The following is a 26,748-nucleotide window of genomic DNA, read 5'->3' as shown; positions in this document are numbered from 1 at the left end:
ACTGAAAAAATGAATTTTTAACCAAATAGTTACATTTTCTGCCAAGGAAATATATTTTAAACTCGATAAATCTAAGTCAGAAAATGTTTGTCTATTTTTTTTATTAAGAAAATAGTTGAATTTTCAAAGCCCAAAAACGAATTTCATACCAAAATAGTTTTTTCAATAAAGTGCATGAATTTTCAGCTAGCTAAGATACATTTTAAACCAAAAATAGAACGGTTAAATTTTTCTTAAGAAAAATAAGAAAATAATGCAATATTCCACCAAAAAATTAAATTTCCACCAAAAAGATGAATTTAATCGCCAACCAAAATTAGAGAGGCAAATGTAAAAAAGATGATTTTTTTTAAACGTAATACTGGACACAACATGAAGTCTTCATTATTCAAATAAGGCTTATTTTTTATTTTTTTAGCGAAACAACTTCTCTTCCGTTGTGAATTATTCAGAAGGTCGAACCCTAGCTGCTATCTGAACCTACTCTTGGATAAAAGAAGCCACCCCTGGAATTTAGAAACATATTTCAAAACTTTTTTTGTTGGAAAAACAGATTAAGGATGTGAATTATCAGAAAAAATGTAAATCGGAAAAGCCGATAAGAAAATCATTTAAATCAAAATTAGACCAAATATCTAAACTTCGATCCCCTTTAAATTGATCTTTTCAGTTTGTTCTTTTCATATTTTTTTTTAATTTTGTAAACACCAGTTGCCAAATAAGTAATTTTGATTTTAAACATTCTCTTTCTGAAAGAAAAAATTCCAATTGTAAATTATTATTTGTAATAAAAGCAACATTTCTGTCCTTTATATTTAATGAAATGTTTTAAAAGGGATTAAAGGAATCTATTCAGGCTCGAAAATATCAAATTTCCAAATAATAAAATTAGAGAATAATAAAATTCTTGATTTTGAAAATTGCCGAATAATGAAACTTTCGAGGAATAAAATTTCCTACTAATGATCAAATCCCCAAATAATTAAATTTCCGATTAATATAATTACCGAATCGGGATATTTCCGAAAAATAAAATTCTACAATTGTAAAATTCCTAAATAATGAAATTGTTCAATAATAAAATTTCCGAATTGGAAAAACTCTGAATAATTTGGTTTCCCACTGCAAAGTTCTCGAATTAGTAAATGCGAGAATAATAAGCTTCCTGAATAGTAAAATTCATGGCTAATAAAATTCGCGAATTAGAAAACTCTCGAATAAAACAATCTCCAAACAATAAAATTCCTAAATTGTGAAATTTCCGAATAATACAATTCCCGAATTGAAAAATTGACAAATAACAAACTTTCCGACCAATAAAATTCCTTCTGATAGAATTCCCGAATTGAAACATTTGCAACAAATAAAATTGACGAAAAAGGAAGTTCCTGAACAATAAAATTCCCGACTAATAAAATTCCTGAATGGGAAAATTGAAAATAATAAATTTTCCGACGAAAAATATCACGATTTGCGAAATTTAGTAATAATAAAATTCGCGAATTAGAAAATTCCTGAATAATAAGATTCATGAATAATAGTTTCGGACTACTAAAACTCTCGAATAATAAAAATCCTAGATAATAAACTTCCCCAGTTGGAAAAATTCTGGACAACAAAATTCCCGAATGGGAAAATTCCTGAATAATAAAATTACCAAAAAATAAAATTTCTGAATATTCCGATTTTGGAACAATAAAATTTCCAAATAGAAAAAATGCCCGGATAATAAAATTCCCATCTGATAAAATTCTCGAAATTTCCAAATTGGAAAATTGCCGAATAATAAAATTCCTGAAGAATAATCAAATTTCTGACTAAAAAAATTTACAAATTGAAAATTTTCCCAATAATAAAATTTCTAATAATAAAATTTCCGACTAATAACATTGCTGAATGAGAAAATTTCCGAGTAATACAGTTTCCGACCAATAAAATTCCGATCTGGGATATTTCCCAATATTACCGAATACGAAAATTGCAAACTAAGAAAGTAGGCGAGTCGGAAAATTCCAGAATAATAAAATTTCCGACACATATAATGTATGAATTAGAAAATTTCCGACTAATAAAATTCCCACATTAGAAAATTCACACAAATAAAATTACCGATAAATAGAATTTACAAAAAACAAAATTTTTAAATATTTGAATTTCGAAATAATAAAATTTCCATATAGAAAAATTCCCGGATAATAAAATTTCCATCTATTAAGATTCCCGAATTGCGAAATTTTCTAATAAAAAGAGCTCCCAAATCGGAAAATTCCAGAATAGTAATATTCCTGAATAATAATATTCCTGAATGGGAAACCCCCGAATAATAAAATTCCCAAAATGAACATTTTCCAAATAATAAAACTCCTAAATAATAAAATTTTTGACCAATACATTGTAGAATGCGAAAAGTACCGAGTAATCCAGCTTCTGACCAATAAAATTTTTTATTTGGGATATTTCCGAATAATAAAATTCCGTAATTGAAAAATTTCGAAATAGTAAAATTTTAGAATTGAAATATTTTCAAATAATAAAATTTCCGCATAATAAAATTTCCGACTAATAAACTTTCTGCCTGGAAAAATTCTCGAAGATTAGAATATCCGAATAATAAAACTGCTGAATAATTAAATTTTCTACTACGAGAATCCCCGAATTAAGAAATTTACGAAGAATAAAATTTCCGAAGAACGAAATTCGTAAAAAAAAATTCCCGAATAATAGAATTTTTGAATTGTAAAATTCCCGAATTTCAAAATTCCTGAATTTAAAATTTTCCGACTAATAAAATTCCTAACTAATAAGATTTCCGACTGATACATTGCCGAATGGGAAAATTCGCGAGCAATGCAGCTCCTGACTAATAATATTCCCGATTTATGACATTTCCGAATAATAAAATTCCCAAATTGTAAAATTTGCGAATTCAAAAATTTCCAACTAATAAAATACCCGAATTGGAAAATTCTAGAATAATAAAATTCCCGAATAATAAAATTTTCGACTGATATAATATCCAAATTGAAAAATTCTTAAATATTAAAATTCCCGAATAATAAAATGTCCGACGAATAAAATTCCCACATTGTAAAATTTAACAAATAAAATTTTCCAAATAATAAAATTTTTGACTAATAGAATTTCAAAATTGGAAAATACTGAACAATAAACTCCTGCAATTAAAAAAATTCCCGGATATTGAAATTTCTGAATAATAAAATTTTCGAATAATAAAATTTCCGAATACTTTAATGTCCGAATTGGGAAATTTTCGAATAATAAGATTTCCGAATTGGGAATTTTACAAAGAATAAAATTTCCGGCAATTTATGATATAACTGAATTTTCAAATTCCCTAATAACAAAATTTTGGACAAAAAATTGCCGAATTATAAGATTCGAAATAGGAAATTCCTGAATTATAACAATTTACAATTTTTTGATTATAAATGAATTGTAGAATTTACGAAATTTGAAAATGAAATTCCCAAATAATAAACTTACCGTTACGTAGCGAGAGTGAGGGGTGGGAGTCCAAAGTAATATTTCGGTTTGTTATATGTTTGGGGGGAGGGTGGGGGGTTAAAAAAATTCAAAAATAATGTTACGAAATATTTCTCCTAATCTTTAGTCCACTATTTATTATTCATTCGGCTTTATACATTCCTTTTAAATTGGACTACAAAGGCGATACTTTAAATTTTATGAGAGTTGCGATTATTGAAAGTACTAATTGGTATATTCAGTTCTGCACGGTAAGGGGTTAATTGCCAATTTGTTCACTCATTTTTATAACTTTTGATCTATTTTATCCCCTCTATTGTTCTTAATCCGTTGTTAAAACCTTTTCAGTCACTAATTAATCTTTTTCAATTCCAATATAATCTCATTTTAATTAAATTGCATTCAGATTGTTATATGAATGTCTTTTTAAAATAGATTTACCTTGATGGAAACCGAGCAAAGCAATGTAAAGTATTTTAAAAATTTAGAAATTTGACACTCTGGATTGAACAATTCATTCTTTTTTCGGTGTTCTAATTTAAGAGACGAGCAAAAAAAAATCCTGGGATTAGAGAATTTTGCCGAAATAGAAAAAAGTAAACGAAACCAAAAATATAATTACTGAAATAGACAATTTCCGAATAGTCCAAATTTTTGAAGTTTTGATTTACCGAAAAAAATAAAACTAAAGCAATGCTTTATTTATGAAAATAAAATATTCGGAAAGTGTAAAAAAGAACAAAAAAAATTCTGAATTCAAAAATTCACATTATTAAATTCCAAAAATTATTTAATTCTCAAAAATTTCAAATACGAAATTAAAAATTTTCGAAGAATAACAATTTGGAAATTTCAGCTTCCCGTAATTTCGATTTCGCAACGTTTCATATTTCCGAAATTTTAATTTCGAAACAAAAAGAAAGTGACCCAGATAAAAAATGTGAAACATTATTTTACTTTTTGCGAATATTAAATTTTTGTAATTCTTCTGATTTTGGAATTTCCAAATTTCTGGCAATGTAAATTTGATCAAATTTCTGAATTCAATTACGTAAATAATTTTCTATTTTATACTTTTTCTACTTTCGTTAACTTTTACTTTGGAATATTTCGATTTCGTTAACATATATTTTCGATAGTTTTAATTATTTTTTTGGTAATTTGATACTTCGAACAATTTCATTTTTTGTACATTTTCTATATCTTGTGCTCGTTTTTTCCAATTTAAAACTTCAAAATTTTTAAGATTAAAAAAATAATTATGGCAAATTTACTGCAGATAAATATAATGACGCACAATAACAAATTAATAAAAAAGGCAATTTTTTGTTGAAAGTTAGACTATTTTAATTATAAACGATACCGATATTATGATTTCCGAGGAAATTTTTAAATTAGGTTAAAATTTCAGAGATTAATATTAAGTTTTTAAGATGCACAATGTATATTTTTGGAAAATCTGCAAAAATGTTTTGAAGCTTTTTGAGGATTTGTATAAAGTTTACGATAATAAGATTTTTTCCTTATGATTTCAGGGAAAATTTAAATTGACTTTTTATGTCGGAAACTTAATTTTAGGTAAATACCTAGAAATGTTTGAAAAATTTCAAATAATTTCAACATAATAAAAAGTTATTTGTAAAATTAATGGGAATATTTAAACTAATTGTTTACTTTTTTGATTGAAAAATATTATTAACAAAAACTGATTTTAATAAATACTGATTTATTTTTAAAACGTTGTGAAATTCTGTAAAATAAAAAAAACTTGCTCAAAAATTCTTAGATACTTTTTGGACATATCTAGAATCTTAAAATATCTGTTGGAATCTTATAATTAGTTATTTATAGTTTTTTGTCGATCAAATTGTGTTCCCCTGTAGACTATCATTTATTTAACAACTGTTCACTTTTTGGATGAACAATTTTTTTGTTGAAAATTGAACAGTCATGTTAAAAAATTTTCTTTTTGGTTTGAAACTTTATCTCTTTTTGTAGACATTTTATCAGTTTTAATAAAAAAAATTTTTGCTCAAAAAGACAATCTTTTTTAATTTCAATATCAACTATTGTATTTAATGTTACAAATTATTCGTTTTTGTAAAAAATTCAAGTACTTGGAAAAAATTTACTTACTTTGTTAAAAAGTCGCTTTTTGTTAAGGACTCGTCACTTCAGTTAAAAATGACTCTTTTTTGGTTAAAAAGGAAATCTTCTTTGTAGACAGTTTATGCATTTCATTGAAAATTCAACTCGTTTCGCAAAAAAAAAAAAAATACTTTAAAAGGATCCAATTTAAGAACAAAATGCTCTTTTCTGTTTACCATACTAATCACGCAAGGGATGTCACTTCAACCACTAAAATTAATTTTTCGTTGACAAAAAATTTTTTCCTCAAATTTACTAAACATTGCAGAAGGTCACTAAAGGAACTAGACACAAATCTAGACTGGTACACTCACCTCAATTATACATTATTAAAAGTTTTGACACTTATTACGCAATTATTGCGCAATATTACGAATTTTTTACACGAGGCGGATACATAGTAATACGCATCTGAATTAACTCTCTTTTCGACAAAATAATGATTGATAAGGGTCCCATTTGAGAAAAAAATTAAGCTTTGTTCTTTGTACCGTATAAATCACGCAAGGGATATCACTGCGACCTCTAGGATTGACTTTTCATTTTTTAAATTCTTTTGAAAATATAATAAAAATTGCAGGTCAATAAAGGAAATTTATAAAATTTGAGACTGTGTTTACTCATCAAAGGAAAATATTAAACAGACGAGAATGATAACAATCATTAAAGACACGGAAATCGTAGGATGAGCGTGAAATACGTCTATAGCCAACGGCTTAGTTACTTCTGGGGAGGGGGTCATGATACATTATTACACGTCATTACGTTTGATTGCATGTCATTAAGCATTATTACGCGTTTCATGCATTATTACACGTTGGTGCTTATTAAGCCCTGTTGTGCATTATTACGCACTATTGCGCGTTATTGTGCGTGAACGTACTAAGTAATACGCGTATTTATACGCTCTCGTTTTGACAGATGAGAATGGAAACAACTCATTATAGATGCAAAAACACAGAATAAGCGTGAAAACCTTCTATAGCCAAAGGCTTCGTTATCTTAGGAGAAAGGGTTATGATGCATTATTAAGAGAAAATGTGTCATTATGCGTTACTTATGTAAGCATTATTTCGCTTTATTATACATTACGAGCTCGATCGCACGCTCAAACGCGCGTGTTTTTGTCATTTGAGATATTTTGTAAATGTTTGTGAATTTGTTCTGCAGTTTGGATTGATTAAAATTAATCCAAAACAATCTGAAGAAATTTGTGAATCCTCTAAAGTCCTCAGTTTTTGTTTATCTCTCAGAGCTTTTGCATGGTAAAAAAATTGTGTAAAATGATATCGAAATCAATATCGTTTTGCTATGCAATAAAAATAATACTGAATTCAACAGTATTTTGATGCGCCGGGGTAAATATTTTCAGGTTATGTCAGTAGGACAACGACCCAAGAATTGGCGGCCATTTTGTTTATCCTGACAAATGAACCAAAAAATAAGATCAAATTGATCCGAATATTTTTATTGGGTTAGTTCGAGTTGATCGAAGATAAAACCTACTTTCAAGCTCCTTAAAATCTACTTAGTTTTCATGCTTCCATAACCGCTTTCGGAAAAATCAAAATTTTGATTTCTTAAATGTTGAAATTTTTTTCTCAGTCTGGAGTGTCTAAAAACGAAGTTGAAAAACTTGTTACTGACTTAGATTGGGGTAGCACATGTTCTGAAAAGCTCTTGTGAGAGATTCAAATCCAGCGCCAAGTATATATCTGACCAATAAGGAATCGGGTCTTCACATTTCTGCATTACATTTTTCGATACGTTTCGAGATATTTCGGTAATCGATATGTATGATCCTTTTAGAATAGGAAAAATCAGTTTTCTAATATAAAAAATTCATTACCCATTCCAATTTTGTTTGTAATTAATTCTATCAATATTTCATAATACTACTTCCTACATACTGATTTTCCTATAATAGTTAGTCGAACTGAGAGTGAGCGACAAACTCAAACTGCGCGCGCATACTAACAAAATGGTGGAATTAAGGGGTTGCGTGACTTAAACGAAACGGGGCCCTCAAGTGGCTAGACGATGTATTTATTAGATCACAGTTTGACGCGCCACGTGCCTTCCCTGACAGCAACTCCATCAATAAGGAATCTCCGATTCCATCCTTGTTGTTCAAGCCACTTATTGGATACACTTTTCCGCTTTGAGGAAAAACCTCTATAGATTAGGAAAATACGCCCTTCAGTTTTTAATAATGAAGTAGTCTGAAGCCCGTTGAAAAATCAAAGGGGAAATACAAAGAGGTTATGGTGGAATTCCATAGGAAAGAATAGTATAATAAGCATTAACCAATGCCGTGATTTCTTTAGAGTTTGACAGGTCACGTATCTTCCCTGACTGCACATCCACCAATAAGGAATCTGGTATTTACATTTTTGCGTTACATTTTTCGAGATATTTCGATATTCGAAATTTTCGAGATCTATCGATATACGATATTTATGATCTTTTTAGAATAAGAATAAACGTTATGACTCTTATTACGCATTTCACGAGTAATTGCGCATTATTACGCGTTTCAAGTATTATTGCGCAATATAAGGAATTTTTTACATGTGGCGGACAAAAAGTAATACGCGTTTGAATTCGCTACCGTTCAGAGAAAAAAATTTATATAAGGGTCCCATCTGAAAGAAAAATGAAGCTTTTTTTCTATCTACCGTATTAATCACACAGGGGATACCACTGAAAGCTCTACGATTGATTTTTCATTTCTAAAATTTGTTCGCAAATATAATGAACATAGCAGAAGGTCAGTAATGGAAATAGATCAAATTCGAGACTGTGTTTACTCACCAAAAACAAATATTAAACAGACGAGAATTAGAAGAAATCAGCAAAGACGCATTATTACTCAACATTATGCCTCATTACACATTATTACGCGTTACTAAGCATTTTTTCTTGTTGCTATGCATACTTACACGTTATTACCCTTATTACGCGTGTTATGACTTATTACTCATTATTACGGGCTTGCGAGTCATCATTACTTATTACGCAATATTACGCACATCGGGTGTTATTGCGCATTGTTACGCAATTTTTACGCGTAAGGCATACGAAGTATTACGCGTCTGAATTCCCTCTCGTTTCGACAAAAAAAAAATACTTTATAAGAGTATCATTTAAAAACAAAATCAAGATTTCTTTCTGCCAACCAATCTAGAATTGATTTTTCGTTCATAAAAAAATGATTGCTAATATGATAAGTATTGCAGAAGGTTAATAAAAGAAAAAGAAAATCTTCGAGGCTGGAATACTCACCACAGAAAAATGTTAAGCAGATGGAAATGGAAACAACTCTTTTAAAACGCGAAAAACACAGAATAAGCGTGAAAACAGCCTACGACCAATGGCTTCGTTACCTTAGGGGAACGGGTTATAATAAATTATTAGGCTGAAATGCGTCGTTACACATTATTACACACGGAAAACGCAGAGTAAGCGTGAAATCCGTCTTTAGCCAACAGCTCCGTTACTTTAAGAGGGGGCTGTGATGCATTATTACGCAACAACATGCGTCATTACACATTATTACGCGTTACTAAGCATTATTTCTTGTCGTTATGCATTATTACACGTCATTACACTCATTACGCTTTTAATTACTTATTGCTTTTTATAACGCGTTATTGCGCGTTATTACGCGCTGCACGTGTTATTGCGCGTTGTTACGCAATTTTTAAGCGTAAGGCACACGAAGTATTACGCGTCTGGATTCACTCTCGTTTCGAGAAAGAAACACTTTGTAAGGGTCTCCTTTAAAAAAAAATGAAGATTTTTTTTCTGCCTACCGATCTAGAATTAACTTTTTCATTCATAAAAAAATTCGTGAATTTAAGAAACAGTGCAGAAGGTTAACAAAAGGAAGCCAACGGCTTCGTTGATTTAGGGAAAGGAGTGATGACGCATTATAACGCGTCACCACGCGTAATGACACGTTACTAAGCATTATTTCGCATTATTATGCATTATTACACTTTATGGCACTTATTACGCATTATTGCGCATAATTACGTGTTATTGCGCACAATTACGTGTTATTGTGCATAATTACGCATTATTGAGCATAATTACGCTTTCTGATGCAATTTTTAAGTGTGAAGGATACAAAGTAAGACGCGCCTTCATACACTTAGTTTTGACACAAAAAAACACTTTATAAGGGTCTCATTAAAAAAAAATGAAGATGTTAATGGTCTACCGTATTAATAACGCCAGGGATATTACAGTAACCTCTGGAATTGATTTTTTAGTTAAAAAAAATTTTCGTAATTATAATAAACATTGAAAAAGGTCCATAAAGAAATTTGAAAAAAAAACGAGACTGGTACTCACCAAAAGAAAATATTAAACAGACGAGAATGGGAAGAGGGGTAGACATCGCTTGATTGACCAGCCTCAGTTTCCTCGCATGCTGGCTCTATTATCTGTCTCGCATCTCAAAATGAAGACTGACGGAATCACCGTGTGTCAAAGGAATCTCTTCCCTTTGACATTGTCCTTATTTCCGGAAAAGTGATCCAAGATTCATTGATACGTTTAGACTAAAATGAAAGCACTTAGTCTCGGGGTGGTTCTTCTCAACTTCCATAAAACTTCCACCCCTCATCTTTCGGTAACATTTCTCCTTCCGATCACGAACATTCATTAAAGATAATTCGCAAATTTAAGGAGTTAACTTTACTTCATTTAATTTATTCATTTCACTTTTGAACCCTTGTCCTCTTGAGTTCACGGACCTTCTGGAACCCAATGAGGGTAAGTTACCCGAGGTAAACTTTCACCGAGAGGAAAGTTAGGCGCGCATAATTGAAATATTCACGAGTACTGTCGATTTTAATTACGAGGGATAGGTCGACGAATCCTTCATTTACAACTGCGCCTCTTAACGTTTGCCACCAGGTAAATAATTTCTAACTTGACTTCCAGACCTTTTGCAAGTTCCGCTTATCTCCTTTGGACCCTCATGCCGACTTTTCAAAAGTGCAAGCTGGGCAGAAAGCAGATTCGACGTTGGCACTTTGAAAATTACCCGCACTTTCTTATTTACATTTGCATACCAGGGTATTATCTCTAAAGACTAATTTAAATTATTTAAAAAAAAAACTTTTTGAAAGGGTAGTTTGAATATTATTTGTGGGGGAGATTATGTAATTTCTCACTCTCGTTTCCGAGGGTGGAGATGACCCGAGTGAGAAAATCATTAAATATGCGCCTACAAAAAGGGGGTTGTAGCCACCTTTCCCAATATATTCCATTACTTCTCATATTATCTCTTCCCTTTCTATACTTTCCTTTCCTTTCCTAGCACTCACTTCTGATCCACTAATTATCCTCATTTCTAATCATTTCCCATACTTCCTCTCATTTACACTCACTTCTTCTACAATTTCTGGTTGAGACTCATTTCTCCTATTTCTGTTGATTAACATTCTCTTCCCCTACTTTCCCGGATTGACACTTACTCAACCAACTTCCTCTTCATGACACTCACTTCTCCTACTTCCCCTTATTTACACTCACTTCTCCTACTTCCCCTGAATGAAACTCACTTCTTCTACTTCCGTTGATTGGCATTCACTTCCTATACTTCCCCTGATTGACACTTACTTCGCCTACTTCCTCTATATGAAACCTACTTCCCCTGTATGAGTCTCACTTCTTCTACTTCCCCCGATTGACACTTACTTCTTCTACATCCCCTGACTGAAAATCACTTCCTCTGACTAGAACTCACTTACGATACTTTCCCTGATTGGTACTCACTTCCCCTGCTTCCCCTGGATGGCACTCACTTCGCCTACTTCCCCTGATTAACACAAACTTCCTCTCCTACCCGTGAATGATACTTACGTCCTCTACTTCCTCTATTTGACACTTTCTTCCCCTATATGACTCTCACTTCCCCTACTCCCCGCAATTGACACTCACTTCCTCTACTTCCCCTGATTTATCCATCCTTTTCCTCTTCCCCCTTATAGAAAATCACTTCCTCTACTTCCCCAGAATGACACTCACTTATCCTACTTCCTCTTAATAACACTCACTTCCTCTACTTAGATTACACTCACTTTCTCTACTTCCCCTGATTGATACTCACTTTCCCTATTTCCCCGAAATGACACTCAATTCCCCTACTTCCCCTGATTGAACCTCGCTGACGCTCCTTCTCGTCCCTAATTTACCCTGCTTATCCTACTTTCATTTTTCCCCAACCCTCAGTCCCTTTTAACTCATCCGCTCTCTCATTTCTCCTCATCGAAAAAAAGTACGATGGGCGGACGCACAGTGGGAAAAAATTACTTTTTTGGTTAAAAATAACGTACAATCAACAAATATTGACCGATTTGGACACAACAAAAATTGAAAAAAGCGGATAAGATTTCCAAAAGAGCTTTGAAGCCTGACTTTTAAAATAGGCTATCAATTTTTTTTTAAATAAACCAATATAAAGAAAAAACGGCTATTTTTCTATTTGATATTTCCCGGTGATCGTGAATAACATGAAAATGGTTAAAATCGCGTAAACAATAATTACAATATAATGACGAAGAAATTTCTTCCTGAGATTATTATTCTTAGTATTATTAACAAGTTTAATAAACAAATGCATTATTCAGCCATTTTTCTACGGACAAATTCGTTTTTTTCGAAGTGTTTTTTTTTTTAATTAGGAACTTTATACTAATGTTAGAAAACTTTATAATTTATGGATCAATCTTAGGATTTTTTCAAACAATTACAATCACAATCAATTTTTATCAGTCTTTTCAGTTAGGATCTCATAAAAATTTCAGCAACATTCGTAATGAGCTGATAAATTTTATGATATCTTTAAACAAATTTAATGAACAAAATGCATTTGTCGACAGATAAAATCTTTTTTTTCCATGCCAATTTTTTGAATTATGAACTTCAGAACTACTTCAGCAAAATTGATAATTTATTGATTAATTTAATGACTCTTAAAAAAATTAATTAACAAAAGTATTATTGGGGCATCTATCAACGAAAATTTTTTTTTCTCGATATGAGTTTTTTAATTGGGAACCTTATGATAATTTCAGCGAAATTAATAAATAGTTGACAAATTATATATTTTTTAAAAACGAATTTAATATAAAAATGTTGATATAATTATCACGAATTTCTCAATTCAAAAGACTGACGCAAAAAACCAACAGCCATTTTTCCCTCGATAGATTTCGGAATAAATAATTTATTTATTAATTTTTCTGTATTAAAAATTTATAAAATAATTATCAATTTTCAGAATGATCATAAAGTTCCTGATTAAAAAGATTGACATAAAAAAAAACTCATTTTTCTGTTCACAGATGCCTTTTTTTTCTTAATACGTTAAAAAAAATCATAAAATTTATGAAATAATCATGAATTTTTTTAATATACTAGGAAAATCAAAATTAAAAAGTGTGAAATCATAAAAAAATAAGAACCGTACCGTTTAAAGATATTACAATAGTTTTAAAAACCATAAAATTGACAAATGCCTGATCTATGCTTTTGTTAAATAAATTGTTTTAAAAAATCATAAAATTTGATACTTATATAGTGATGTTGCTAAAATTGTCACCCAGTTCCCAACTGAAAGGACTGGTATTGAAAGAAAATAATTTTTTTGCCGACAAATGGTTAATTAATGCATTTGTTTATATTATTCACACTAATAATCTTAAGAAGATATTTCTTTGTCATTGTATTGTTTTTATCCAATTTTTTTTGCAAATGTAACTTTAAAAAACGTAAAATTATGGGAAATCATAAAAAACATTCTTTCCAGAAATAATTTGTGTACAAAGTTTTGTTTATTATGTAATATTTGAAATACTTTACTAATCTTACTCTGTGAAAATTAGACGATTTCAACCATTTTTAAGTTATTGAAAAGAAGCGGGAACATCAAATAGAAAAAATTGCAATTTTTTGTCACATTTGTTTATGTATAAAAAAAATAGGTATCTTATTTTAAAAATCAGGCTTGAGAACTCTCTTAGAAATCTTATAATCTAAAAAAATTTTTTTGGACAAAATTAGTATAAAATTTGGACTCTGTACGTTATTTTGATGAAAACAAAATTTTTTCCAACTGCGGGACTGACGAATAGACCGACACCCGACCAAAAGTACCAACTTTCTAAAAAAAAAATTTTAATACAAATAGTGACAAAAATACTAGAAGAGTTCCATTTGATTATTGCAGAGATTTTACAATTACTAATGGAACTTTTGTAGGACAATAGTACCAGATAAGTTTCAATTACTATTTTTTTTAATTTTCACAAGCTTTAAATAAATGTTGAGACAAAAGTACTTAAGAAATTTCACTTTATTTTGTTTAAAATTTTTACAATTGTGATAAGATTAATGTTCCAAGAAATTACTGATAAAATAGGACTACCGGAAATTTTTCAGATTTATGAGAATCAATTTAAAAGTTTTCTATTTTTCTTATTATTTTTTGCCAAAAATTTGACCTCTCTAATGGAACTTTTGTAGGACTAAAATACAAGATAAATTTAAATTACTATTTATTTTTTATTTTTACAAGCCCAAAATAATTTTTACGACAAAAGTATAACAAAATTTGCATGTTATTTTGTTCGAAATTTTATACAAGTGCTGGTGAGTATGGTGTCTCAAGAAAGTACTACTTAAGTAGGACTAAAGTACCGGAAATTTGTTAGATTTATAAGAATCAATTAAAAAAAATTTCTGAATAATTTTTGGAGAAAAAGTGCTAGATGAAATTCAATCTAATTATTTTTTTCATTTTATTTTGCTAAAAATTTTATAAGTGCTAACGGAACTTTTGTGGGACAAAAATATCAGATAAGTTTAAATTACTATTTTTAAAAATTTTTTACACGCCCAAAATAAAATTTAAGACAAAAGTACTACAAAATTTGCATTTTATTTTCTGCAAAATTTGAACAACTGATAATGAGATTAGTACATTAAGAAAGTACAACTAAAGTAGAACTAAAATACAACAAATTTTTCACATTTAAACAAATATTTTTAAGGATAAAATCACTGGAAAAGTCTCAATTAATTATTTTTTTTGAGCAGCACATTTCAGGACAAAAGTACCGGAATGTTCTTAACTAATTCCTTTAAGATTTGTACAAATCCGAAAGAATTTCTGGGACGAAAAAAACTAGATAAGTTCCTTTTTTTTTAATTATTACGAAATTTGATGAGATGTATGTCCCAAAACTGAACTGCTTTTATGACACTTTTGTCCTAAAACATTCCTGCTTGAAAAAAATGAAAAATTTAAGTTAGGACTTTGCGAAAAGTTTTGTCAAAAAATGTCCCAATAAAAAAAAGTTAATTGGGAGTTTTTCAATACGTTTGTTCTAAAAAAAAGTCCTGGTGAAACAGTACATATTTTTAAAATAAATCCTATAAGCACTTGTAACAATTTAAAAAAAGACCATTTTTTTGCATCAATTTGTCTCAAAAATTATTTGGCGCTTCTAAAATTAAAAAAGAAAAATTGAGTGGGCCTTTTCTATTACTTTTCTCTTTACTTGGACTTTTTAACATTATTAAGAAAATTGTGCACTTAAGTACTAATTTGTTCATTATGATCATTTAAAAAAATTTATTTTCATTTTTTAAAATAATTTCAACTGTCGTAATAATTTCAAAAAATAAATCAATGAGAATTTTGGAAAATTAGAAGTGGAGGTGAAAGTGAAAAAGTTGCATAATCGCCACCCAGTAATTTCAAAGATTTTTCGTTAACAAAATGAGCATGTTGAAAAAAATTAAAATTTAAAGTACCAAAATTTTCGAATTCAAATTTTCTTGAGTAAGGAATGCTTCAAATTTGACATTTTCTTACATTTTTAATATGACTAGAAAAAAAGCAAGTACACCACGTAATTTTTTAATACAAATACAAAAATTTCTGTTATAAAAAATCATTTTTTTATTTTATGTTATCTGTTTTCTAAAATAATATAAATGAAAAGCAAGGAAAATATTTTTTACAATGATTGAAAATTGATATCTCAAATTCAAACAAAAATTGTTTAAAGTTGTATTTTTGCATAGGAAAAAGTTTTCAAGATCTTTAAAAAATTTGAAAGAATTTTAAGGAATTAAAAATATTCCCGGGCATTTGGAAAGATTTTAAAAGATCAGAAAATGTTTAATTTTAGTTATGTTTAAGATATTTAAGAAATTTGAATGGATGTCAAAGAATAAAAAATATTCTAGGTTACTTTTAACTATATCAAATTAAAATTATTTTATTAGAAATAAAAAATCTAATGACTTATTGAATAAAGTGTTAATTTTTCACGAAAATTATTGTCAGTATTCGAAATTGTTCAAGAATGTAGATGTTTAAATAATGTTACGTTTAAATGTAATGATTCTTGTTGAAAAATATTTAAATTCGAAAATTATACTAATTTAGAAACAAATTTATACATCATTTGTTTAACAATAAAAAAAATTAAAGTAAATTATTGCCTTTTTTATTAGTAAAAAAAATCCCGGAAACTCTGCTGTTTTCAATTTTGTAAATACGCAAACAGTTTTCAAATATATTTATTGCTTTTATTTTTTTATATTGCTTTATTAATTTCATCAAAGGGAAATTTAATTATCGAATTGCAAACAGTAAAGTTTGTGGCCAATTTTCTCTCTGAAAAAATAAGCCATCAATATGAACCATTTTTCAAATATTGGTAAAAAACGAAAGTAAACAAATTAAATTACAAAAAAAAATTAATGAAATCAATGTTTCTTGTGCGTTTTATTATAAAAAAAAATTACTCAAAAAATTGTAAAGTCTAAATTAAGTAGAAAAAATTCGTGAAGAATTAATTTATATCGATTAATTGTAATATTTTCTCAAATAACGAAATTAAAAATAGATTCAAAATTTCAACATCTATGGAATTTCTCAAAAAGCGAAAATTCAATCAGTAATGCAATTGTGCAAAATTGGCAAACTGTAAAAAACGATTTTTTGTAAATAATAATTTTAAAATTATTTAGTATTGCTTAATTAGATCATCTGCATTATTAATTAATAATATAATTACTGTAAGAATAATGATGTTATTTGTGAAACAGGAAATAAAGTTAAAATTAAAACAAAAATAAGACAACTGACCTTCGAAATACAAATTTATTTGAAGTTATTTAATTATATCAATATCAATTATTTTTCTTGAAATTAATACCCCTCAAAAGAAATTTTGAAAATGAGATGCATCCATTGTTATTAATTTTTTCTTTAATTATTTACCGGCCAAACTAGGGAAGATGCAAAAAAATGTTTAAAGGAAAGTTGTTCAATTTTAAATTATCTATACATTTTTATTATAACATTTTTTAGTAAGATGCTTATTATAACAAAAAATATCTTCCAAAAGTGCAGAAATATTTTCAGCAATTATAAATTCACATAAATAATAAAAACTGTATGTATAAAAAGAAAAAAATCAGATACACAAATTTTGGCGCAAATATTTTTTTTTTCAGACCCAGTTATTCGTACCAATAAAATCCGGATAAATAAAAAAATCTCTCTGTGACGCAAAGTGCATAATTGGTATCCTTATCCGCCGGATGAAAACGTGTACAGTTTGAAATGCTTGTTCAAGAAAAAAAAAGAAAACCTCTGATATTTGAGATTCGACAAGTTCAGTTTTGGCTTTTTTACATTTCTCTTTCTAGAAAAAATCCGGTTCACAGACAAATTTTGAAAAAACATCTGAAGTGACCCATTTCACAAAAGGTTCGTGTTCGTTTTTTGCAAATTTGTTGTTGTTGTGATTTGATAATAATAAAAATAAAAAAGACAAAAGATATAAAAAAAAGAGAAGGAAGGCGATTTGGTTGTTTGCCTCTCTTATTTTTCTTTCCGATTTTTTATTTTTGCCCAAGGAGGAAAATTATTTTCTTTTCTTTTTTAAGAGTTTAATTAATTAAATTAATTATTATTATTATAAATTATTATATATATATATAATAAGTTATTATTATTATTATTAAATAATTAATTAAATTTTTAGGAGAAAAAGGTGCTTTTCTTCATTTGCTTTTTGCAAGTTTCAATAGGATCATTTTATGGTTATTGTCAAAATTGGGTTGTTCGATTCTTGGTTTTATTTTTAGGAATTCTGCACAATAATTTGATTATTGGACACTAAATAGGATTTTAAATTTAATTTTCATCTCATTTAAATTTCTTTAAATTATATTTTACGGAAATAATAGTGAATTAACAAAAAGGCCCCCTGTTTTGATATTAACAAAATTAAAATTAATAATTTTTTTTCAACTCTATTCAAGACGTGATACACGTGGAAACTTTGTCCGAAATCAGAAAAAAAAATTGAAGAACAAAATAATAAAATGAAAAAAACGAAAAATGATTTTTTTTTCATACTCCGCACAGATTTTGTTACATTTGCACATTTTTTTAGAATTAAATTCCACGATTGTGATAAATGACACAAATCTTATATTTATCGTCACACCTTCAACTTTTGCCACTAAACCTTCTGTATGACGATTTTCACTTCCCCCAACTGACTCGATCACAATTATCCAACCTTAAACTATTAAATTGAATTTGTAGATCAAATTCAATTTTCACTAAACACCGGTTGTTTAACACATCTGTCACTTTAGAAAATGTTTTACGGGAGACTATTATTTTACAAAATGTTCGGGACTTCTATGGATGTTTCCTAATATAATTGAAAGCGATTCCGTGCTGGGACAACGTGTGGGACGCGATTTCATTAATCACTAAAGGAAAAGTGAGACGGGAGAAGGAGGACCGTTCGAAAAGAGATCCTCCCGCGCCAGGGATACGGAAGGAACTACATTGCGCGAGCGCCACGAAGTTCCGAGCACGCAGCCGCCTCCCCGCTGATATCCTAATACAAACACAGAGACGCCGAAGTTCTTGTTCCACGACCAATCCGTGCGCTCCCCCCTCCCCCACGCCCCGAGGAGACGGAACTTCATAAAGAAGCGAAAGAGCGTGAATCCGGTTATAACTTATGGTGGAGATAATTAAAAGAAATTACAAAGCTTACGAATGAAAAGTAGGGTGGTCCAAAAATGCATTGGACAAAGTTTTTTTTTTAATTTTATGGGGACACTCCAGAAATTTGTTCGAATTCACACAAAAATAAATGCATCTTTTTTTTTGAAAAAAAATTATCTTTAGAGGCCGCAAGCACCATGAGTTTTAATACGTATTACCCATAAGAAAAAAAGACGTCTTAGTACATATTTTTTAGAATCATAAATATTATCTCAATCGAGATACAAATCAACATTACTGTTTTTAGCGATTTTCTCATAGAATGGAGTTAGAAAGATGCGGGTTTTTCAAACATTTTCCACTTTTTGTCCAATTTTCAATTAGAGGGAAGTGATTGTTGATCAATGTTAATAATAGTAATTGTGTAAACAATTTATTATCATTGTTGATAATATTCTCTCTAAAATATGCTACAAAATTACAGTTAAATAAATTATTTTTTATTCAAATTTTCAATTAAGATAAGTCATTGATTAGAGTAAAAAAATTAATTGTTTACTCAAGTGATTATTATTACTAATAATATTATAATTGAATAATGCTAGAAATACGTCGTTTTTTTTCTGAAACTTTTGGATTTTTGTCCAATTTTCAATAGAAGTGAATTAATAATGAATATAACTTTCCAAAAAAATTGTTTAAACAATTTATAATCACTGTGAATAATATTCTGTTTGCTTAAATGGTAAAATGTTGCGGTTTTTTCTGAAATTTTAAAATACTTGTCTATTTTTCATTAGACGTGACTTAATAATTAATTACATTTAGCAAAAATAATTGTTTCAACAAATTATTATTACTTATAACTATCTTCATCTATAGCCATGCCTGATAGCTGCGGTTTTTTCGGCATTTTTTACCTTTGTGTCCTTTTTCACTTAGTGATGTAATAATTAATAAAAGTTAACGAAAAAGTTGTTTAAAAAATTTGATATTGTTTATGGCTATCTTTTTTTAGATGAGTGCTAAAAAGTTGTGGTTTTAAAAATAAAATCTTTAGCTTTGATTCGCCTGCTTAATTATTAAAAATTAATAAATAAACATTAGAGAAAACTGCATTTTAAATACTCTTTTTCTTTTATGCCGAAAAGATCCAAAATAATTCATTAAAAATAATAACACTATTTGAACAATAATTTTTGTTGTGGTTGAATTATTACTTCTTCATAAATAAAAAGGCGACGCAAGGTTAAAGATTTGAGAAAAATCGACACTTTCGAGCTCTTATCTAAGAAAAGATATTTAAAAAATATGAAATTGTTCGAACAACTTTTTTGTTGACTTCTATTAATTATTACCTCACTAAGTAAACAGAGGACACAAAGTAAAAATGGCCGAAAACCGCAACTATCAGGTATTGATACAGACGAAGATAGTCATAAACAATAATAAATTGTTTAAACATTTATTTTCGCTAAATTAAATGAATTATTAAGTCACGCCGAATGAAAAATTGACAAACATTTGAAAATTTCAGAAAAAAACCGCAACATTTTACCAATTAAGCAAAGAGAAATAGCCAGTAATACCCGAAAAAACGGCATCTTTCTAGCATTATTAAAATATATTATTAATAATAATAAATTATTCAAACAATTAATTTTCTTGACTTTAATTAATTACTTATCGCATGATAATTTTATATTACTTAACATCACTGGCGATATCATTTAAGGAAAATTAAAAGAAAAAAAATTTTCTTTTTGCCTTTAAATGTCTACACTGGACATTTTAAAAATAAAATTTGATTATAAAGTTAATAAAAAATATAGGATGATAATTTGCCATCAATAAACATCACTGGCGACATCATTTAAGAAAAATTAAGAAAAAAAAGTGCTTTCTTTCTGCTTTTGAATGCTCTCACTGGGCCTTTGTTTATATAATTTACTTATAAAAATTAATAAAAAATATCGCAAAATAATTTTCCATCACTAAACATCACTGGCGACATAATTTGGGGAAAATTAAAGGAAAAAACGATTTTTCATATCTTTAAATATCCACACTGGGCCTTTGTTTATATTATTTATTTACAAAATTAATGAAAATATCGAAAAATCATTTTCCAACACAAAACATCACTGGCCACACAAGCTGATGAAAATTAAGAGAACAAAGATTTATTTTTACCTTGTAAAATCCACACCAGGAATTTGATTACACAATTTCTTTGCTAAATTAATAAAGAATTTTGGAAAATAATTTTTTATTAATAAACATTATTAGCAATATAATTTGAGGAAAATTAAGAGATAACCCGACTTCTTTATGCGTTTAAATTTCCACACTAGGCATTTCTTTGCATAATTTGTTTATAAAATTAATAAAAAATATAGAATCAATTTGTTCACAAAGATAAACAAAATAAACGAAAAAATCAAACTTTTCTTCACTCTTTGCATCAACATAAATGTTTAAAAAAAATAGGTCACAAAAATCTTTTCAAAATTTAATGCTACATTTTTCTAATAGAAAATACAAAACCGGTTAAGAATTGCCAGCTGTAAATTATTCTGAACCTCTTTCTTTGATTTCATCCCACAACTCATTTTTTGAGGGAAATTCCCCAAAATCATGCTGACGCTAACTTACAAACACTTTGGGGAATTTTCCCTAAAGTTTTGTAGCAAATTCAGAAAGAAGGGAAGCAGCGGCTATTCGATTGTAATTTATGTTCGAGATAATTAAAAGAAAGTATAAAGCTTGCGAGTGAACAAGCACCCGATTGGTCGTGACCATCCGCGATGCGGGAATCATCCAGAAAAAAAAAGTTTTTTCGTGAGTTATTGTGAATGCTTGTAATTCAGATGTTTTACGACCCACGGGAAATGGGGTGCGAAAAAATTCCCTCGTGTATTCCAGTTGCAGGTTAAATAGGCTCGCGAAGGGGTTATCGGAAATATCCCTTGACCGGTAATGAGTAAAGTGAACTTACATTAAAAATAAAAATGTAGACTACTACTCATTTCTTGGGGACATTTTCCCAAAATTACGTGAACGATATTTTCCAAATACTTTTGGATATTTCCCCCAAAATTTTGCTTGAGGTAATGAAAAAAAAACTCAAGCTTGTAAGTTAAGAGGGACCCGATTGGCCGGGACCGTCCGTATTTTGGGAATCGTTCTAAAAAAAGAAACAAATTCCGTGAAATATTGTGAATGCTTGTAATTTGGATGTTTCGCGAACCGACGAGCAAAGGGGTGCTAGAAAATTCTCTCCCTCGTGTATTCCAGTCCTGGGTTAAACAGTCACGCGAAAGGTCTGTGGGGAGTGTCCCGCGACCCGTGTTGAGTAAAGAGAAGTTGCATTCAAAATTTAAATATATGCTTTACAAATTTATTAGATAATTTGTTCAAAAATTGTGTTGACGCAATTTCCAAAAATTCTAGAGAATTTTTCCCGAAGTTCAGTAGCAACTGAAAGAAGGGAAAGAGCGGGAATTCGATTGTAATTTACGGTCGAGATAATTAAAAGATATGAGAAAGTTCTGAAAAAGGGAAGAACCAGTTTCGTTAATTATTTCGAACTTTTGTCATTCGGATCTTCCGCGACCCGATGAGAGTTGCATAAAAGTTGCTTACTTTGAGCATTCCAGTGGTAGTTTGAATATGATCGCGAAAGGATTATCAAGAATTTCCCTTTACTAGTTAGAAGTAAAGTGATTGGAAAATAAAAAATAGACTATCACTTATTTCTTGGGGCAATCTCCCCAAAATTGTGTTGGCGCAATTTCCAAACACTTTCGGGAATTTTCCCCGAAGTTTAGTAGCAACTCGATAAAGAAGGAAAAGAGCGGAAAATCGATTGTAATTTATAATCAAGATAATTAAAAGAAATTGCAAGGTTTTGACAAAAGGAAGAACCACTTCCGTTAATTATTTAGAATCTTTCGCGACCCGATGGGGGTTGCGAAGAAAGTCCTTGCATCGAATATTCCAGTCGTAGTTTAAATAGGATCGCGAAGGGATTATGAGAAATGTTCTTTGACTGGTTATAAGTTGAGTAATTGGAAAATAAAAAATAGACTACCACTTATTTCTTGGGACAATTTCCCAAAATTATGTTGACGCAATTTCCAAACACTTTCGGGAATTTTCCCGAAAGTTTGATAGCAACTTAATAAAGAAGGAAAAGAGAGGAAAATCGATTGTAATTTATAATTGAGATAATTAACAGAAATAAAAAAGTTATGAAAAAAGGAAGAATCCGTTCCGTGAATTATTTCGAACTTTTGTAATTCGGATCTTTCTCGACCCGATCAGCAACGGGTTGCGAAAAATTCCTCCCCTCAAGTATTTTAACCGCAGCTTAAATAGGCTCGCGAAGGGGTATGGAAAATGTCCCTTGACTGTTAATAAGTAAAGTAATCGAAAAAGAAAGAATAGACTATGACTCATTTCTTGGGGAAGTTTTCCCAAAAATATGTTGAGAAAATTTCCGAACACTTTCGGTAATTTTTACCAAAGTTTAATATCAACTTGATAAAGAAGGAAAGGAGCGGGAATTCGATTGTAATTTATAATTAAAATAATTGAAAGAAATGGCAAAATTCAAAAAAAGAAAGAACCAGTTTCGTGAATTATTCCCAACTTTTGTAATTCGAATCTTTCTTGACCTGATTAGGGTTTCGAAAAAATTCGCTCCCTCGAGTATTCCAGTCGTGGGTTAAATAGGCTCGCGAAGGGACTGTGGAAAATGTCCCTTGACTAGTTATAAGTAAATTGATTGATAAAGAAAAAATAGACTACCACTCATTTCTTGGGGAAATTTCCCCAAAATTATGGTGACGTTAATTTCCAAACACTTTAGGGAATTTGTCTTAAATTTTAGTAGCAGCCTGATAATAAAGGAAAAAAGCATGAATTCGATTGTAACTTATTCTCGAGATAATTAAAAGAAATTACAAAGCTAACGAGAGAAGAGGCACCCGATTGGCCGTAACCTCCCGCATTTTGGGATTCATCCCAAAAAGAGGAAAGACAATTTCCATGAATGCAATTTGGTTCCAAAAGACACTCTTTCTCTATTATTCCAATTGTGGGTGAAATAGTTACGCAAAGATATTATCGTAAGTCTTCCGTAACCCGTGATAAGTAAAGTGAAATTGTTTTCAAAATGAAAATAAAGAACGTAACGTATTTCTTCGGAAAGTTCCCCAAAATTGTTTTAACACCAATTTTAACACACTTTTTCTTTAATTTCCCCAAAGGTTACTAGTTTTTCATTTAGTCTTTGGCAATAAAACCAAATTGTGAAGTTTCCTAAAAAATCACTTGAAAAAATCCACTTTTCCAGTTTGTACACGTAATTCCCAAATCGTTTCTCAAACACTCAAATTGCTAAGGGAAATTCCCTTAGCAATTTCAAATACATTCAATTTCCTAACTTTAAGAGAATTTCCAAAAATTCTATTAATAAATTGACTCAAATTTAGGAAAATTCCTTAAAATATTGATTAGGAGAGAAGCAAGACTTTAAACTACACTTTTCCCATTTGTGGAAATTATAGCAATATTAAACTGACATTATTCTGACCAGGATACTCTGGGCAGAAGTCAACAAAAGATTAGGATGGATTCTCGAATCTCAAAGATTCAAAAATTTAAATTAAAAGAAAGGAAAGAACGATTAATAATGTTAGTGTGAAAAAGAATTGAACTCTAAATTTTTTGAAACGCTTTTAGTGACAACAGTCATATTGACCACTACCTGGAATTTTTCGATCTGTAGCAACCCTAATTAATCTTTCTGAATCATTCGAATATTTCTAAGTCATATAGTACTTTTTCTAAAAACTTCTAGTGAAAAAACGACGATTGAAAAAAAAAATCTTCACCCGGCTCCGTGAATAAAAACTTAAAATATTACTGCTTGAGAAATAAATTCCTGCACATTTCCCGTACATTTACCGCACCAATAAGTTCCCCATATAATTCCAGCTTTGCACGATTTTTCCGGAAGCTGGACACCCGTTTTATTCACACACGCAATTGATTAAATTAAAAATACAATGGGGGGAAATAAAACAAATTCTAATTTTCCTCCGAACGCTGTTTTTTTAAACAGTGTATTTCACAATTCGCTGCGATTGATGCACCCAGATAAAATTAATTCTCGCGATAAAAATATCAGGATGAAACTATTTTCGCTGTTGATCAACATCAAATACATGTAATTTGTAAAAAAATGCATGTACCGAAAGTTCACAAAAAAATGATAATTTTTTTTATTTTATTAACTTTTTTAAATTTAATTAATTTACGAAAATGGTAGTCTCAGAGGGAATTGAAATATAATCTGAGAACCAAACCAAAATCTAGATGTAAAGGCGTTATTATATTTTAAACTAATTCATTCACATAGAAAAATTTAAATAAAAAAGGATAAAAATGTTCCTAAAAATAACAGAATAGAATTATTGTTTTTGACCAAAATAATAGAGGAAAGAAAGATGAGAAGGCAGCCATCCAATTCCCCTTCTGTTTCTTTTTTATTGATTTTCTTTTCCATTATTATTAAATAATGATAAAAAACATTTGTAAACAAATAATCACCAAAATTTCGTTACTTATACATCACTCTTACCCAATCCAGAAAAATTTTGAGCAGGCAGGAACAGCAACGAAACTTAATTCTCAGGTATCAGGGAGAGAGCATCGTGGTTTCGTTGCTGTTCCTGCCTGCTTAAATGTCTCTTTCCTTGATAAAGGTGCTGTATGACTGTCGAAAGGATGGTGATTACTTGTTTACAAATGTTTTTTATCGTTATTCAATGATAATTCAAAAAGGAAATAAATAAAATAAGAAGCAAGGGGTTTTTATTGGCTGACTTCTCATTTCTTTTCCTCTTTTTTTATTTTTGCCTGAAAAAAGAATTTATTCTTTTTTATAAATTTTTAAATCTTTTTTTAAAATGCAATCATTCTGCACATTAACTTGTTCATTTGATGTAAAATAGAATTTTAAATTTGATTTTAATCTCATTTAAAGTAAAAAAATTTAAATCTGTATAGAAATGTGGGCATTCAAATTCCAAAAACACCAAGTTTTTTCTGGAAAAACCGATATAAAATGGATCATCTGCAATAATTTCTTAAAAATGAAATAATTGAAAAATATCTTAGGATTTTAATACATCCACTTTACTCGCTATTGATCGCCTACTTCAAAAAATTGAAGGAAAATTTAACAAGAAAAGTTATTGTAAGCTACACCTCAGATAACAGGAATTGAGAAGAATCAAATTCATTCTTCGATAAGTAACCACAATCTGAGAAAAGAGAAAATTCAATTTTTATGACAATATCTTGGAAAGAAAATACAAAGAAAATCGGAGCTAACTCAAAACCTTTTTAAAACTATGAGACAAAACTTGAAAATCTATACAAAAAGATTCCAAACGACATTGATATCTAGCAAAACAAAATCCGAATGTATAATTACAAATTATTTTTAATGTATTATTAGTCAATTTTTTTATTGTAGATCAGCTTTAAATAGTTTTGAAAATTCGGTATTTAAAAAAGAAAAAATCTACCCGCCGCGATTGCATACAGTGGGGTGAAATGAAAAAAACCAGGTTTAAAATAACTTGTAGCTGGCAATTCTTAACCAATTTTTTGTTGTTGGAACAATTCAGCATTAAATTTTGAAGAGATTTATGTTGCAGGATTTAAAAAAAGTTTATTTTGCTTAAACTTTTATGTTGATACAGTTGAGAATAAAAAAAAATATAATTGTTGAGTTAATTGTTATTAACAAATTAACTTAGCAAATAGTCTACCCTATGAATTCTTCGTTTGAAAACTAAATTTTAGTGTTAATAGTATATTATGTAACTAGGGGAAGAAGAGGGAATTTTCCGACGAGTGTATATTTTCAGTACGAGATCTAGATTTTGGCAAATTATAGTAATTTTACAGGAAAACATAGTAAATTATCTTCCCAAAGTTCAATTTTAAAC

The 26,748-nt window shown here is 29.3% G+C and overlaps 1 protein-coding gene across 3 annotated transcripts in view; it reads right to left on the bottom strand.

The window, feature by feature from the left end:
* Positions 1–18,516, bottom strand: part of LOC117168980 (zwei Ig domain protein zig-8) — a 109,395-nt gene extending 90,879 nt beyond the window's left edge. Inside the window, exons 1-2 of one of the 3 annotated variants that reach the window (XM_033355009.1) lie at positions 18,204–18,516; positions 10,012–10,695 (exon numbers count right to left, since the gene is read on the bottom strand). In XM_033355009.1, coding sequence (XP_033210900.1) covers positions 10,012–10,057 — 46 coding nt within the window. In that variant the 5' untranslated portion in view covers positions 10,058–10,695; positions 18,204–18,516. The remainder of the gene's footprint in view (positions 1–10,011; positions 10,696–18,203) is intronic. The other 2 variants (XM_033355002.1, XM_033355019.1) reach the window with 2 other exon arrangements.
* Positions 18,517–26,748: the final 8,232 nt, after the last annotated feature.

This window comes from Belonocnema kinseyi, chromosome 1, assembly GCF_010883055.1.
Source record: "Belonocnema kinseyi isolate 2016_QV_RU_SX_M_011 chromosome 1, B_treatae_v1, whole genome shotgun sequence".
Classification (NCBI taxonomy): Eukaryota; Metazoa; Arthropoda; class Insecta; order Hymenoptera; family Cynipidae; genus Belonocnema; species Belonocnema kinseyi.
The sequence above is the reverse complement of the archived record's forward strand: the minus strand, read 5'-3'. Positions and strand labels throughout refer to the sequence as shown.